Here is a 16,721-nt window from a genome sequence, read left to right as displayed (position 1 = left end):
AAGTATAAATGCACACATTACATTAAAGTGCATTAACAAGGAACAAAAACGTCATGCCGCTTGCACAAAACTGAAGTGTACTCCCATAATCCTAAAGACAAGTGTGGCAGAGAGACACAGACACAGATATGCAAGTCGGTACTTACCGCTGTAACATGTAAGAGTGTGCGATCTGCTGAAAGCCCTGTTTATGCTTGCCTACCAAACTGAAGCTTTTCTTTGGGATGTGACAAAGGTGCATACATGCATGGATTTTGGATTTTCATTTTGAAGTTTGATTACTTGGTTAGGGGAATGTTTTCATTTCTTTTTAGAGAATGATTTTACATTGTCTAATACACGTTTGTTTGGATGGGATTTAATATTAACAACCACAAGATCTGTCCAGTTCTTCACACCATACCTTGATACCATCTCAAGCCCCAGCTTTAGGGAACTAGCTGCTTTAGCAGCAGGTGCTGCTGAAGACTTGCTGTAATGTATTTCAGGACTGGAGAAAAAATCTAGAGATTGTGATTTTAAACAGCTGCATCACTTTAAGATTTTTAGTTCCACTGAGATCTTCTAGGCTCCAAATAGCTGTAAGATATTTTATTTAGAAATTTTAGGAAAGCAAACTTAGATATCTTTGTATAGAAGGAGGAGGAAGAAAATAGTTCTAAGTCTGCATTGCTCGTTGTCTAGTGAATAGGCAAACTGTCTCTATTCTGCTCTACTGGCTATTTTGCGTGTTTGATATATATATAGGTTGATACATACGTATAAAAATATATAAATGTGCACACAAATATACGCCTCTTTATATATTTTCTGTGTCTTACAGACATTTATACACACACCCTGTCCTTGCATTAGAAAGTGAAGGGCCTGAAATCTGTTACATGATCAAACGTACAATATTTTAACCATAAATCCTTTAGTACACGATTTATAGAATGTACAAAGATCTAAAAAGCTTTAAAAATTATGCAAGCCTGTACACTAAAAGACCATTCATTGGTTTCAGAGAAATAATCTATGAAAACTGTCTTTCAACTGGTTTATAGCATTATGCTTGGATTTTTTGCACTTGCGTTTTTCGATTGTTTGCCTCAGACTTCTTGAATAGATTAATGTGTCTAAAGAAATTACATTTGTTTCAATAGTGTATGATGCAAGAGCAAATGATAATGCTGTCTTTGGGATGCCTGGCAATTCAGTTGTATAATTACCTGCCTTACCTTTCCCTTTTTCTTCCCTTTTCTTTTTTTCAAATCACAAAACTTTAACCAGGTGAAGGTTGAACAAAGGTTCATCCAGGTAGATGTTGCATGGAACTGTTCTGCTAGTGTCCCCGGGCAGTTAGTGTCTCTTTAGCGATGCTTTATAACTCCGACCATGCACATCCTCAAAACATATGAAAGAGCACATCTCACAAACTGCTCTTAAGGGGATCTCAGTGGTGTTGAGATTAAAGAAATACTGTACCAAAATACCTGGAGGGGTTTAAAAACAATTCCTTGTGAATTTACAATAAGCAGAGTTAAATTAATAAGGAGCCAGGCTAGTCTTGCCAAGAGAAAGGGTTCCAATGCGATCCTCCTCTTCTGTATGTAACAGTTCCTAGCTGGTGTTCTAAGACAGTGCTGGGAACCTAAGGACTTGCTGCTTGCTTTTTTTTTTTTTTAACATCTTGGAGTAGGAAGGAGGTGGGTCTATAAAACAGACAGGAGCTCAATGTAAAGGCCTTTGTGGCCACGTCCGTAGGAGCAGCTGGGGACATGCCTCAGCACAGCCTAGCATACTGGCCCACAGTCCTCCAGGCTAGGGATCTGGCCTGCATGGAGGTTTTCCTTCCCATCAGTGTAGTCCATCTCTTTCCAAGGAAATAAAGGCAGCTGAACAGAAAGAGGACTGGAGGGCTAGCACACACCTGGATGTCACCCCTGAATGGGACAGGATGGAAGCAGGGAGCTTAACTGGCTCCAGAAGTACTCTCAAGCCTGCCAGTTTTGATGTTGCTAAGAGATCTGCATTAGGGGTTTCTCATCTGTGTTGATGCTTCTTGTAAATAATGAAAACAAAAGATTTTACAGCTTGTGTGAAACTGCTTAGCAAATTAAATTCCAACCCTTATTTCTCACAGTCGATGAAAGAGTCCTGCGATTTGACCCCTCTCATGCAGTAGGCATCTCCTGCTCTCACAAATACTGCAATCCGTTAATAGGTCTGTGCTGAAAATAGCACAAGAGCACTGGCAGTCCTACTCAGAGTAGTTCATCTTTGAGTTGAGGAAGAGAACTTGTATAGGCCAGTGAGGCACTTTCTGCAAACACTAGATTTACTTTAGAAGTTATATATGGTGTCTTGTTGAAATGTGATTCCCTTGTCTTAATAACTTCTTCTTCTGCCCCAATCACATAAAGTTGTAATGCAACACTTCTTGTTTCCAGCTTAGCCATAAAAGTATTGTGTATGGAAAATGAAACATAGTCTGGAAAGTCAGTATGATATGCCCAGATTTTCGAGATGTTACAGTCTAGACAATTTGCAGAATGTACGGAAACTTAAAGTTGTGCCAAAACCTGAGGTCAAACGCATAACCATTTAGTTCTGTGATAATAGTATAGCATTATCTAGCAAAGAAATCTGGTGATCAAAACCCACAGTAAGACAAAAATGGCCATCTGAGAATCTGAATTCACCTTTGGGAAGATTTCTGGTTTTTGCTTTTTTGAAACAGAACAGGGAACTCCAATCTGAAAGCTGTATCAGGCCTTCACGTATCATCTGAAGCAGCCTCCAGGGATGTCATAAACTGATCTATGGATTCCATTTTCTTCTTGCCCTTTCATGTGGTGGCCTTCTGGAACTAGCAGTGTTGTGTTCCAGGTACTGAGTTAGTCTAGCAAACTGGAGCTAAATTTGGTGACTAAGTTCTTATAACTAGAACATGCCAGTGCAATTCCTGCCACTAAATTAATAAGAGGTTTTAAAGTAACGCACTGTATGCGATATAAAAGTAAACAGTTTATTCAGCGCAGCATCCCTTTCTTTTTAAAATCACTCAAAAAATCCATCGTGATCCTAACTTTTCAATTTCTGTGAAAGGTTGTCCTAACAATGCAAAACATTTTTAAGAAACTACCAGAATGGAAGCTGGTATCTGAGATAGTTCCGTTAGGGAATCATTCATGATTTTGGCACTTTGTTGGATTTACTGTATGTTTCTGTTAAAACAGTCAAGTATGAAACAACTAATGATGTTATTTTTAAAAGGGATACAGGGGCTTAAGGGGTCAGGGCCATTTAGTTTTCAGTTATTAAGCAGAACAATTAGTCTGTTTTGAAGATTGTTACTGCAGTCACAAAGCCTAGAGCTTTTTATAAACACATCTGAAAGGTGGGTTGCAGTAGCATGATTTTGTATAAAAGATCACATTTCTTGAATGTGTTTGGGTGAAAAAAAAAAAAATTACTTTACAGAATGCCTTCCTTTTACCTTCCTTTTCTATTCAGTGTCCTCACAATGAATCTTTTCCCTTTCCATGTTTCTTCAGATGTGCTGTCACTGCATTGTCTGATCTGTTTCTGTTTCTTCTTCTCCCATACTGATCTCAGAGAAGATTTAAAAGACTGGCCAGAGACTCCCCGTTCTGTTGGTGCCATGAGTAGCAAAGCCAGCCCCATTCTTGATTGGTCCTTAGGCATTGTTGTCATAAATATGATCAACAGTTCTATCATGTTTCCTAAACCAGCAAGAACAGTACCTTGAACTTCCACAGATTAGGCAAAAGGATAGGGAATGTAAAATGTAAATGGAAAAAAAAAAAACGAACAACCAAAAAAAAAAAACCCAAACAAAAAAAAAACAAAAACAAACAACCAAAAAAACATGTTAAGACTTTCCTATGTTGCTAAGGTTGCATTTTAAAGATGGCAAACATGTTTCAAAATTGTTCCAGTCCCTTCCCTAAGTCTACCCACTCTAATTTATATGTCATCTGGAAACTTACACAGTTTCTTTTATATACAAAATGGACAGTCTTTCGAAAATTATACTAAACCTAATAGCTGTCTTCTCCATGTTATGTGTAGTATTTTTTCAGTGCTGCAGGGAAACTGTACTGAAAACTGTATGTAAATATAGGCTAACTTTGCTTACCATCTGTCACGATTGATTTTGCTAATTTTATTTTCTTTTCGTACCACCTCAGAACACCACTTGTGTGATCTGCTGAGGACAGTACCTGTAATGTGTCTTTCCACGTAGAGTATTTCCAGATGATAATTACAAAGATTACAGGTTTAGACAAAACTCAGAAATACATTTACATAAATCAAAGTAACAGATATTATCAAAATTAAATTAGGGCTGAGCCAATAAATCTAAAAATCTAAAATAGTAAGAAATTCAAAAACCTAATGGAGACCTTTGAGTTCCTGAGATTTTTTTCCATCTCAAACTCTTTCCCCTTCACAAAGAACACAGAAAGGGAAATTATATTTAGCCGCACAACACAGCGATTTCACCAATACTGTCTGAAAACATACATATAATTCCACTTTTCTTAAAATATATTCTTCCTATGTCTCTTCCAAGTGAGCAGTTTCTGGTGATGCATAGCACGACTCTACTTGTGTTTATAAAAGCTCTTTAAGTTTACATAAAAAGTATAACCACAATGCTCCACCTTTCACTGATAAAGCTAATTTTCTGATAAAAGGTTGTCTAGCTCATCAGCTTCCAGAGAGACCTGATGAGCTGACCGGCCTCCAGTTAATAAAGCAGATGGCCCATCCCTAAACTAGTTCTATTTCTAAAATAAATAGTGTTGAAAATCTTTCTTTTCTAAACACTTTGTTGGTTTCCTGTCATGCTCACACACATGTTTCTGGGTTAGTAACAACTTCGCCATTTTTTTCAGGCTCATCTTTCAGAAACTGCTCCACTTCAATAGAGTCCACCTTGGCATCTTCAGGAGTTTTGTCTTCAGATTTGTTTAATTCCTCTCTTTCCGCTGCTTCTTCTTTTGTATGTGGTTCGTCTGATTTTTTCTTAATGCAGAAGAAATTTCCCAAGGCCAATACAAGTGCTGAGGTGGTAACTTCAATTCCAGCAATAATAAAAACAAACATGTACCTCCCTGTTGCATCCAAGAGTTTTCCTGAAAAAGACAACATTCCAGGTAATTAACAAAAGTTTTTATCTTGCAATGAAATTTTTCTTCTGCTTTTTAAAAACATTTAAACGACACCTGTCTAGAATTACCACGACTATCTAAGCAAGTTTTTTGAAACAGCATTTTAACAAGTTTATAACAAAACATTTCTCTATTATTTCAATTCAGTTTAACATTCACTGGTATTATCCCGAAACACATACTCCCCTGCACACAGAGAGTCATGCAATTCAACTGGGATAAAACCAGCCTCGCCTTCATATGCAAGAGATGAGAAAAGTGCCGTGTATTTCAGATCAAAACGTGTGCATCCATAGCCAAGATCTGTATCATCAGCTTCCTCTCACTCCCAATCTCATTTCCTTGCCTACACGGGCAGTGCACTGTCTGGTTAAAATGCAGATCTGTTTCAATAGTTGGTCTGGAGTAACTGACTGATTCTGATGCTTTAGTCAAGTTAAATTTTCACAGGACTTGGTGGAGGTGAAAGAACAGGAAGGGAGGATGTGAAGGAAGTGCCTCTCCAAACCTGAAGATCAGAGGAAGTAGTGCATAGTACTGTTTTTTCCATGAGGAGCTCTGTCACAATAAAGATACTTGATGCTTTTTACTGTCTGGTATAAACATTATGGCAGTGAATTGGTGGGTTTTGGGTGGGAGCTTTTTTTTTTTTTCAGTACAGGGTCTGCAAAATTTATGTTCTTTGATTAGTAATTAATTTGCAATTTTGAATTCACACTAATGAATTTGAATATTTTATATGTCCCTTTATTCTTGGGTTGTGAGACTGCTATAGAAGCAGTCCACCTTCCTTAAAACAGGCTAGTTTTATAATTCTCCTTGTAAGAATTTTTTTTCCTACTTCTGATGTTTTCTTTCCTCCTCCAAATCTACCATGGGTATAGAGAATCTATCCTAGTACTTTCCAAAGAAAATTGACAGGTTTCATATTCTGAACCCCAACTCCAAAGAGGTCTGAACTTCACAAAAGTTATTCACTCTGTGTGTGTGTAAAACTCATCTCATACAATATTAGCCGTGTACTAATAAGAAGTCCAGTGTGGGCTTTCAGTGGAGAAAGAGCAGCATCTCCAGATGGCAATTCAACCAATCCTGAAATAGCTCCAAGAAGGAAAAGATTCATCCCACCCTGTCTTGGACTATTTCAGATTGTAACTGGAGAAAGTCACTGAAACTTGTGTGACACCAGCATAATATGCACTTCTTGAGTGAGTCATTGTCTTTTTCTCTGCTCCCTTATCATACAATTTGTATAAATTGATGCAATGCAAATTATTCTGAATTGTGAACTAAATGGAATACTTACCTGCTGATGGTGGACCAATGAGAACAGCCATAGCTTCTGCCAAGAGCACTAAACCGATAGCACTGGAAAACTTCTGAGTACCAACAATAGCCATGAGAACTTCAAACTGAAGAGCACCTACCATTCCATAAGAAATGCCAAAGAAAATGCAAAAGACCACCAGGCCACCATAATCAACAGACATGGAGCCCATGAGATCTGTAAAGCCATTGAAAATCATAGCAAAACTGAAGAGGTAGACACAGCGTGGTCTAACCCATTTAAGACCAGCTACCATTCCACAAATAGGCCGAGCAAAGATATCAATGAATCCCAGAATAGTTAGAAGAAAAGCTGCTTTGGTGTCTTGATACCCTAAATCCTTGGCATAACTCACAACAAAAACTGGAGGAACAAAGAGGCCAAGCACCATGATAGATGCTGCTAACGTGTAGATTACAAAACCACCATCTTTAAACACACTGAAATCCAGGAGTTTTTTCTTCACTTTCTTCTCAGCTGGTTCTTTCGTAGCTTCAGACTTTTTGGGTGGCTCCAAAGGTCTCATTAATGCTCCACATACACAGCAGTTGAGCAGCATCCCACCCAGTATAAGGAATCCTCCTCTCCAACCGTACTCGTGTTGTAGTATCTGCCCCAACGGTGAGAGAGCACAAAGAAACACTGGACTCCCAGCAGCGGATAGCCCATTGGCTAAGGGCCGGCGTTTGTCAAAGTAACGGTTTAACATGATGAGTGAAGGTTGAAAGTTTAGTGCCAGACCCAAACCTGTAACGGAGAGTACATAAAAATTAATACTGGCCTACAATATCACTATTAAAAAAAAATCTGATTACAGTTTTTCTGATTCATGCCTTAAAGAGTTGTATTTCAAATGGACAAAAGAATTCTAAAATAACATTTTTAAAAGCATTCCACTTCCATAATATTCTTATACTCTGTGGTTACATTTCACAGATTACAGCAGTGACTATTAAACATACCAGAAACATTAACATTCTTAAAAAAGTAAACGACAGTTTAATTCTACATTTATCTGCCATCTTTACAAAAGCCCATTTGGATGATCCTGATGATTTAGAAATTTGACACTTATAAAAAACTTCAACCTAAAGCTAAGACATTAGCTAACTCATTTTCAACCATGCACACTACTTACCAGTAATCACACCTGCAGTTAGATAGATCTGAATGATGCTCGTGCAGAAGGAGGCTATCACCATCCCCATTGAGGCAAAAAGGCCACCCACGAGCATGACAGGGCGACAGCCAAAGCGATTGACACATACACTACAGAGTGGACCTAGGCAAGAGGAGCAAGTTACAGATAAGATAAACAAATTTTTGACATTGATTTTATGTCAGTTTGCATTTCTTCTTTGGTGGACTTGGCAGTGTTAGGTTTACAGTTGGAGTCGATGATCTTAAAGGTCTTTTCCAACCTAAATGATTCTGTGATTCTTCCCGTACCTTGTCCATACTGTCAGGCCAATATGGAAGAGTGTTCTTTCCTCTATAGTCAAATACTTAGTCTTTTTCGTCTCCAGAGTACCATGCAATTTTTCTTTTTCATCATCTTTAGTAGCTACTGAGTTACAGAGATTTAATTTGATATGCAAGCTGGATGTGCTTAAATAACTTCTGTATTTATGTCGTTAATAGTAATAATTCTTTGGAATGCCTTACTTGCACACAACTAATGATATCCAATCATGATTCATGCTGTAAATGGCTGTATGATTTACAAACATCATTGTATGACGCAATACTGTTTCAAAAACAGAGAACTACGTACCTGTTCCATAAAGCATGGCCAACAGAATGGAGGATATCCATGCAGTGTCACTATATCCAATGCCAAATTCCCGGATGAGTTCTTTAAAGAAGACACTAACTGCCTTAGGAAAGGCATAGGAGAATCCTGTGATGATAAAACAGCCAAAGAGGACAGCCCAGCCCCAGCCTCCATCAGGGGCTTTAATACCCGATGGACCATCATCAGCTACTACAACTCCCATGATGAAGCTCAAGAGTGTTCCCTAAGAAACAAAAAGCAATTAGTCTATAGACATTGGGACAATTATCTAACCAAAACAGGCAGAAATTGCACTACAGTTAAAGTTACAAATAAGATACGGGACTATTTTAAACACAAATCTTGAAGCTGCAGTGCAATTTTCACTATTCCTTGTTCAGATTTAGTCCTTACAAAACTTGCAAAAAATACACTAAAATGAGATGCACACAGCTGAGTTTTAAATGAACATCACCTCACAACTCTCTCAAAGTAAAAACTGGATTTCAACCAAATCAGTTTCATACAAAAACTGAAGCCATTACAGCAGTTCAGGGGTGTATTTGACTTTCACAAATACGTAATAACTATTGCATTAAAGTCTGCGGGTTCTTTGTTACAAGACCTTGTTGTATGAAGCTCCTGGACTCTTCACTTAGGAGACCTGGATGCAAAGTGCTGGCGCATCCCAAGTATTCTGTGCAACAGTGGACAAATCACCCAGGCTTTCTGTTCTCTACTGAGGACAGCAATAGAGCCCTGATGCACCATTATCTTGAAAAGACAAACAGATCCCTTTGAGCTGATGAGCTACGAGTTTTCACGCATCAAGTAAGTACCTAAGCTAAACTGCAATGAAGATCTGCATGGGCAGTTTTTGTGGATGACAGGAGTTCGTAACTGCAGCAATGCTCGGTATCACTGTCTGCCTGAAGCAAACACTTTCCATTGTTGTTGTTATTACATTATCAGTAAAATTTTGTAATATTTTATTTGATGAATCTTATCTTTCACATCTTCTGTATGCAGCCACAAGCACCTTTGCATCTAAAAAATAAATTCTTTTCTTGTGAGAATGTTATGTACTAGACAGTAATGCTGCAAAGTTTTAAGAGAGAGATGCATGGGAAAAAAGAGATACTGAAAGGGCAGATAAAGTGTCCCTGTATGTGAAGAGTGCAGGGAGGTGCATCACAGCAATTAGGTTTTTGTTGGGTCTGCGTATTACAGAAGTATTGAAAATGTTAAAGTGAGCTTCAAACAAGTTATACATTAAATCTTACATGTACAAAAATTGACCGTATCATTAAAATGCAATTGATTACTCCTGTTGGGTCCGTGTCTCTCTATGATAGTACCTAAAAGAGGAGTGCAAGCACAGTTGCACATCAGAGATGTTCATCACTAAAGAGTGCTGCTGCTTTCAGAAGTATAGGTCTGCATAGTGATTGTTGTGCATTGGGAATGATGTAGTTCTTGCAGCTCCATTTCAGAACCAGACTGTGTATGGCACAACAATCTAGTTGATGCAGACTTGTCTAGACAACCGAATGCATGATTGTTAATAGGCCTGTATGAACGTAATTACTCTATGGCATTTAGGCCAGCACTCCCGCTTCCTGGAAGGAACAACTTTATAGACATTCTGCAGAAATAAACCTGGCCATGACTGTGGCTGTTCTATTACCCTGGGCTGTACAAGAATGACAGTAAAGCTCTTACTACTGCCTTCAGCTCTTGTTTTCTCAAAATCAAATATAAACAGAAAACAATTTGTCTTAGTCCATACAACTAGAACCTAAAATGGTTAAACAAGAAGTGAAACAGAATGCCTTAATAAAACTAAACGTCTAGGTACCTGCTACAACAGATGGCTGATTTTCTGATTGCTGTAAATGAGTATGTAAAAATACATAGCTTGTTAGACTGGACAATTTCTGGACCAGGCTAAATGGAAGTCTTAAGATGCATCTCTCTGCCAACGCTCCTGACACTGGTATCTGTCCACCCTTCAAAACTGTTTTTCCCAGTAACTTCTGTACGATACAAGGTATCAAGCATTCTTCAAAAAAGGGTTGTTATTTTTTTTAAAGCAATAACCAGACAGCACAGAGTAGGTGCACAAAGTGTAACCCTTCATGGTACTGGTAGCTCTGTAATATTAATAATAACAGGGAAAATGCTGATTCAAGTATCTCAGCTCAAGTGTATAAAGGAGTAAGATGTAAAACTGAAGGAGTCCAGGGGGCAGAAGGAATCGTCACTCCCACTACTTCCAAATTATCAGAACATTTCAGTCGGAGTGCATGTTTAAAATGTTGGGGGAAGGGTGGTGTAATTTTTATTCCTTTGTATTAACCATCTAGTGGCAACACAAAGTCAGTAATAATATGTGAGCATGTTTTGTTGAAAAATAGCAATCGGCAGTTTCTCCAGACTGCTTACACAGTGCTGGATGGGAATCCTCAGCCCTAGGAAGAAATGGCTCAGGGCATTCCCGTCTGAGCTTCTTCCTGCACGCAGGCAGGGTCAGTCTCCTTTACCGAGTCTACAGCAAAGATGTTCCACGGGCAACCTCTGCACACCTGCAGCGCTGGACCCTGACAGTAAACGCCGCCCAAGCCACCTCACGTGGCAGGTGGCTTTTCAGTCGAATCACCGTTAAAAGCTACTTGGCAGCACGCTTGTTCCCTCCGGAAAAGAACTGCCCAAGCTTCACAGAGTTTCCCGGGGCGGACGGGGAGTTACCTCGGCAGCCGGCGCACCGCGCCCGATGCAAACGCGGCTCGGAGGAAGGCCCGGCTTACCCCGCCCCCGCCGCCGAGCTGCGAGCCGCCGGGCAGGAGCTGCACGGAGCTGCCTCCGCCCCTCCGCACGCCCGGACTCCGCGCGCTGGGGCCCGGCTGCGGCGGCTCACGGCAGCGCCCGCTCACCGCGGCCCCGCGTGACCCGCCGCTGTGACGTGCTGCGGCGCGCGCCACCCCCGCAGGGCGCGCGCGCTGGCGGCCGCCGCACTGAGACGTGCGGGACGTGACCGGGCGGACGGGCGGGGCGGGGCGCCGGCCGTGACTGTAGCAGGGGCGCCGGCTGCGCCGCCCGCGAGCCGCGCGCCAGCCCCGCGCAGCGCGGCTCTTCCGCTTGCGCGCAGCGGCCCGGCGCGGGCGGGGCTACGGCCGCGCCCCCGCGCAGCGCTCGCAGCCGCGGCGCGCACTCCGCGGAGCCCGGGTGTCTCGGAAGAGGTGAAGCCACCCTCCGCCCTGGCCATTCTTGCGCTCTTCCCTGCCCGGCGGAGCAGGTCAACCTGTCAGAGGCGCGTTTGGTCCCAGCCGGCCTGCAGGACTCACTGGCTTTGCGTGCCCTAAGAGGAACAGTCTCTAAAATGGTTTTATGTTCTGCTGTGATGAAAGAGCTAGACTAGCGGATGTGGGGGAACCTGGCCTACATCATGTCATAAAAATGAGCCTATGGGGAAACAGTAACATCCATTTACTCTTCTTTACGTCATGTCTATTACCACATTTGGCTAAAAATCACCATAAACCAACACACCAGACCTTCAAACACCATCCTCTAAGACTGGTCTACATATGCACACACATATATCTGTCTTGTTCATCTGGTTCAGTCCATCAGTAGTTCATGCTAACACACCAAAATTAAGACCATTACCAGAACTAAATGAACCCTGTCTCTCTAAACACAGCAGAAGATGCACTTTGTCCTGTTCCCTTCATCCCGGTGCAGTGTGCCTCACTAGGCTAGACTATTCACCTCCTTAAGAACTAATAAGGAAGCAGTGGGGAGGTTCCCAAGTGAAACGTGCAAACTAGGGTTAGTGTTAGAAGAGGTGGGCTTGTGGTTAACTTGCACAGGCAAAATTTTTACTTTTAATTTCGCTTCAGTACTGGGACACTGCCAAAGCCTGTTAAGACAGGAGACTACTGCATAACTATTGCAATGGTTTGCTTTCTGCTTTTGCTAGCTCAGCCCTGTTTAGAGGCAAAGGATTACATTTAACTGGCTGCAGCTCAGTTGCAGTATCTCCACAACAGACATGATAGCATCGTCAGTATTTATTCCAGATTCCTCCTGTCATAAATCGGTTCTTGCTTTGGTAATGTGTAAAACAGAGGGAGAAAATGTAGTTAAATCTGTGGTGTTTCATGTTCCTGAGATTATCTTCCTGTTGCCATGGAAACTCATACAGGATCAGTTAGGAGGAAATACTAGGTGACTGTAGGTAGCATTGTGGTTGGTGTGATGGTGCAGTGTACATAAAAGGAGAGCATTTGTGTTATAAAAATGAGCAGCTAGAAATGTCAAGAATCTACCATCGATCGGTGTTTAGCCAATACCCTTACTGGCCACATAGCTGTACTTACAGTCAGCAGTATGGGTAGGAAGGACATCTGTGAGTATGTAGCTGACCTATACAGCTTGAGAACTTCCCCTGAATTAATTTAACTATGGCAGAAATCTACCCAACCTTGAATTCTTAGGATAGAAATAAATAATGGTTATCAAAAATAAAACATGAACTTCCATATAGGGAACCCAGTTCAGACTGGAATTCAGCCTGGAACCCCACTAGGCTGGGAGCTGTACAATTACAAAATAAGGAAGATGGTCTAAGCTGAGCAATGTAAAGATCCTCCTTCAGTTTCTTATCTGTGGAATGAAGAGAATAATGATGCTCTCTTCATAGGGTGTTGGGAGTATGGATATGCTAAAAAGTGCAGACTGATCAATACTGTGTTAATAGTAGTCATAAGCCTCCTATATTTGCCCAAGGGTACTAAAATCTGAGCAGACTAAACAAAAGATGTATGTTATCCTTGGTTTTGAGTGACGAATCCTAAGACTAACCAACTCTACTGAAATTTTGCAGTAAATGACCCCTGCAAAAATAATTTTATTTTAATATCCTCCAGACCCTGGTGATAGCCCTCTACATATAAAACAACTACCCTCTGCATTGACATCACTGACATCTGTCTATACAGCATGACTTTAACTCTTTCCTGATGGTCTAAAGCACTAATGCATATATCTTTAATTGGAATTTTATTTATTACAACTCATTCTTAGGTACTTTGTACAAGCCATTTTGATGGGCCACTGGTATGACACAGTAGTGCATTTCTTGTGGCTTGCCTGCTTAAATATCAGCCAACTGAATTATACGTTCATTTCCAAAGGCTGCTGCAAACTCCTGTTCCCTACAAAATCATTACCATATTTACCTATGCCTGCCCTGGCCTCCTGTCCACCACGCAAGGCCCCACAGTGACTTTCACTCTCTCATTTTTGGTCTCCTCTGTTTTATTAGAGACACTTTTCTGGTTCCGCTGCATCTGCCTTTCTTCAGGGTTTGCCAGCTTTCACCATCCTCTCATCTCTCAAAACTCCTAGGATAAACCATACAGTAATTCTGTGCTGTCTGTAGCTGTAAGTGATGTCCAATATCAACATTTACTATTAATCAGTCTCCAGTCCCCACTTAGCCTCAAATCATTTTAGTGTTCACTGCTACAGCACAGTAAGAACCATACATCACAAGTTACTAGCAGACTACAATGACATAGTAAATTCACACTGCAATTTTATGTGTAGATTCTGTCTTCTGGGTAAAGTGCTCTACAGGGGAAGTTGTGCTTATTTATTTATTTATATAATGAAAATGTTAGAACCCTGCTTTTTACATTATCTGGGAAAATCAGATTATATTATCATTTTGGTTTCTTGGGTTTTGTTTTTTTTTTTTTTCTTTAACGAGCATGTTACCAACAAGTACCCCTAACTTAGACTGGGCCATAAGCAAAAGGATAAAACACAGATCTGCACACTAGCTTCATATTTAAAGAATAAATAATAATGTGGCTTTCTTCCTAACAAGAAAGAAACAGCTCTTTTAATCGTGAGATAAGTACTTGCATAAATATTTTCTTTAATTACAAATACAACAGTAACTAATCTGTTCAATTCAATTAAACTAACAGTTCAATCTTCTCAGGTACCACCTTTGAAACAAATACACTAGTTCTATAACAATACCATTGTCAACCTCCCTAGTTATTGTCTCTATATCAAATGCCCATTTTCTGGAGAAGTGGGCTCATTTTTCTAAAGTTTACCTTTTTTTCTGCACCACATCCATTACCATGAGTGCATTAATGTCAGCATCACAGCGGCACCTTAAGACAAGACAGCATATGCCCTTTCTGTGTGCACAGAAAAAGTGACAAATATGCCTTCAGTTGCACTTGAATTATCCAGCTGCTTTCTGTAAGCTTCCAAAAATAGAAGCTGCAGAATCCCAACTTCAGTTGAATACTTACAATTCATTCTTCATGTATCATGAAAATTAATTTCAGCCCTGCAGCTACATTGGCTTTGCAATGTGTCAGAGCTTTAGAAAAATAGAAATTCTTGCCAATTGTTTATAGTAGAGATGTGTCCTTTTCTTGTCTAGTATAAGACCAAAAAGTGACAGAGCTAGATAAATACTAATTAAGGGTCCAGTCCTGTCACCAGCTGGACATACATGCTTATTTTTGCAGAATACCACAGAACTACTCTGATACATAAAGTGCTCGCATGCATGTGCACCGTATCTCAAGCTAAGTTAGCACACATAGATGAATATAGTGGGAAAAGATTAGCTGGCTAAGAGATGTCATTTTACACAATCATTTGGGATACCGCAGCTGCATAACATTCTGTCATACATCGAGATATGTGAATCCCCACTTCAGTCACAATTTAAAACATCGCCTTAATATTTTTATAATTTACCTTGAGTTATACTTCCGACCGAACTACAACAGGTGTACTGTACTAACAGATTCTGGTTTACATTTTTCAGCCACTGACTGCCACGCCTTAACAAACTACCGCTCCCTCTGAAATAAACATTGCAAAACCATACGTGACTTCACTCTGTGACATCCTAAACTAAACGGTTTTCCAACTGCTTTACCCAAAAAGCACTCAAACACGCTGTCCAGAACCGGTGCTAACGGTCTGTGCCGGTGAGGAAGTTGCATCGCTAAAATGTCACCTCACCTTTGTGCGCTTTTCCTTTTCTCCACGGGACCGTTTGGAATAAGGCAAGCCGAAGACCTTTTCATGTGGATTACGAGCAGCAGCAGCAGCACAGGGCTCCTCGCCAGCAGACGCACAGGGGCTGCGGCGGCCCGCCGCGCGGGGCAGGAGCGGGGTCGGGAGAACAATGGTGGCGGTCGCGGCGCCGCCAACGGCCACGGCCGCCCGCGCGGCGCCCCAGGGCGGGCACGTAGCCCCGGACGGCTCCCGCAGGGCGCTCGGGCCGCCGCCGCCGGTGCTCACGCAGCCTAGAGAGGCGGCCACCCGCCTCGCGCCCGCAGAACCGAGTAACGGAGTTCACGCCCGGGGCTGCGGCGATGTCCTCGTGAGGGGACGGTCCCTCAGATCACGCGTCGCTCGCTTTGGCGGATCTGAACTGTCACCGCTGTGACAAAGGGAACTCCGGAATTCACCCCCCGGGACTCGGCACTGAAATGAAAGGTGAGCAGCAGCGAACGGATCGCGGAGGCGGGGCTGGACGCGGAGACCCTCGTCGCCCGGTACCGGTCTGAAGCCAGCGATGGCGGGAACAAAGCCCGAGCTGGCGGGTGCCTCACGAGCCGCCGGTGTGTCACTGTACGTGCGCTGAGGCCGGCGGCACTGCGCGCCTAGGCGTGACCCGGCCGCCAAAGGGGGAAGCTGGGGGCAGCGTGCTCTCGCAGCAGCCGGAGCGGGGGTCGGTCGCCAGCACCGCTCAGCGCCCGGACAGCGCTGTCAGGCCGACGGCGGCGGGGACGCTGGGCGACCTGTACCGCAGCGCGGGCTTCGTAAGGGAGAAACGCGTCCGCCTGGCCTCACGCGCGGGGAGAAACGCAGCCGGCCGGGGGGCGCCCCGCCGTCCCGCGTGAGGTGGCGCCCACGGGGGTGAGGACAGTCCGCGCCGTGCCCGCCGCCCCACCGGCGCCCTGCGCAGCCTCTGGGCGAGGGATGAGGTCGCGACGCTCGCGCCGCGCTCGCCCAAAGCTTCGGCCGCGCTCGAGCGCGTCCTCCGACCCTGGCTGCCCCACGCAGGGATGCGCCCTCGGCCTGCCGGGCGCTCCAGCTTCGCCTCACCCGGCTCCGGACCCCACCGCGCCGACCATGGCGTTCGCCCCTGTGCGCCAGCCAAGCACTCCGCAGCATCACGCACGACGGCTCCGCCTCAGTACCTGAGTCAGGTCCCGCGCCTCAGCGTGAGGATGCCCGTGCTCGCGCCGGCCCGCTGCCCGCTCTCCCCGTGCGCCCGGACGGACCCGCCCCGGCCCGCCTGCGTCCCGCCGGCTGCGGAGCGCTCCGGCGCGGCAGCTCGGCAGCCGCTCGCCCCTCCCACGCCACAGCGCGGGCTCCCGGGTCC

The 16,721-nt window shown here is 43.2% G+C and overlaps 2 protein-coding genes across 4 annotated transcripts in view; one reads left to right on the top strand and one right to left on the bottom strand.

The window, feature by feature from the left end:
* Window positions 1–2,996: 2,996 nt before the first annotated feature.
* Window positions 2,997–16,654, bottom strand: SLC16A3 (solute carrier family 16 member 3). 3 transcript variants are annotated; one of them, XM_068413142.1, is made up of 5 exons: window positions 16,537–16,654; window positions 8,285–8,528; window positions 7,649–7,792; window positions 6,490–7,257; window positions 2,997–5,147 (listed from the first exon to the last, which is right to left on the bottom strand). In XM_068413142.1, exons 2-5 carry the CDS (start codon window positions 8,505–8,507, stop codon window positions 4,861–4,863), a joined length of 1,422 nt encoding a protein of 473 aa, XP_068269243.1. In that variant the 5' UTR covers window positions 8,508–8,528; window positions 16,537–16,654; the 3' UTR covers window positions 2,997–4,860. The 3 variants fall into 3 exon arrangements, with proteins under 3 accessions (XP_068269243.1, XP_068269244.1, XP_068269245.1); XM_068413143.1 differs by lacking the exon at window positions 16,537–16,654 and adding an exon at window positions 15,350–15,397; XM_068413144.1 differs by lacking the exon at window positions 16,537–16,654 and adding an exon at window positions 11,033–11,189.
* The window catches only part of CCDC57 (coiled-coil domain containing 57), a 37,257-nt gene continuing 36,051 nt past the window's right edge, over window positions 15,516–16,721 (top strand). Inside the window, exon 1 of the mRNA XM_068413576.1 lies at window positions 15,516–15,675. Coding sequence (XP_068269677.1) covers window positions 15,516–15,675 — 160 coding nt within the window. The remainder of the gene's footprint in view (window positions 15,676–16,721) is intronic.

The sequence above is a fragment of the Nyctibius grandis genome, chromosome 15, assembly GCF_013368605.1.
Source record: "Nyctibius grandis isolate bNycGra1 chromosome 15, bNycGra1.pri, whole genome shotgun sequence".
NCBI lineage: Eukaryota > Metazoa > Chordata > Aves > Nyctibiiformes > Nyctibiidae > Nyctibius > Nyctibius grandis.
This window is presented reverse-complemented; position numbering and strand designations above follow the sequence as displayed.

Excerpts from the sequence above, each read along its gene's own strand:
- SLC16A3 (XM_068413142.1), bottom strand. The coding sequence starts at position 8,507 with ATGGGAGTTGTAGTAGCTGATGATGGTCCATCGGGTATTAAAGCCCCT. Across the intron at positions 7,258-7,648 it reads AACTGCAGGTGTGATTACTG|GTTTGGGTCTGGCACTAAAC; the intron begins GTAAGTAGTGTG and ends TCTCCGTTACAG. Across the intron at positions 5,148-6,489 it reads CATTGGTCCACCATCAGCAG|GAAAACTCTTGGATGCAACA; the intron begins GTAAGTATTCCA and ends TGTCTTTTTCAG.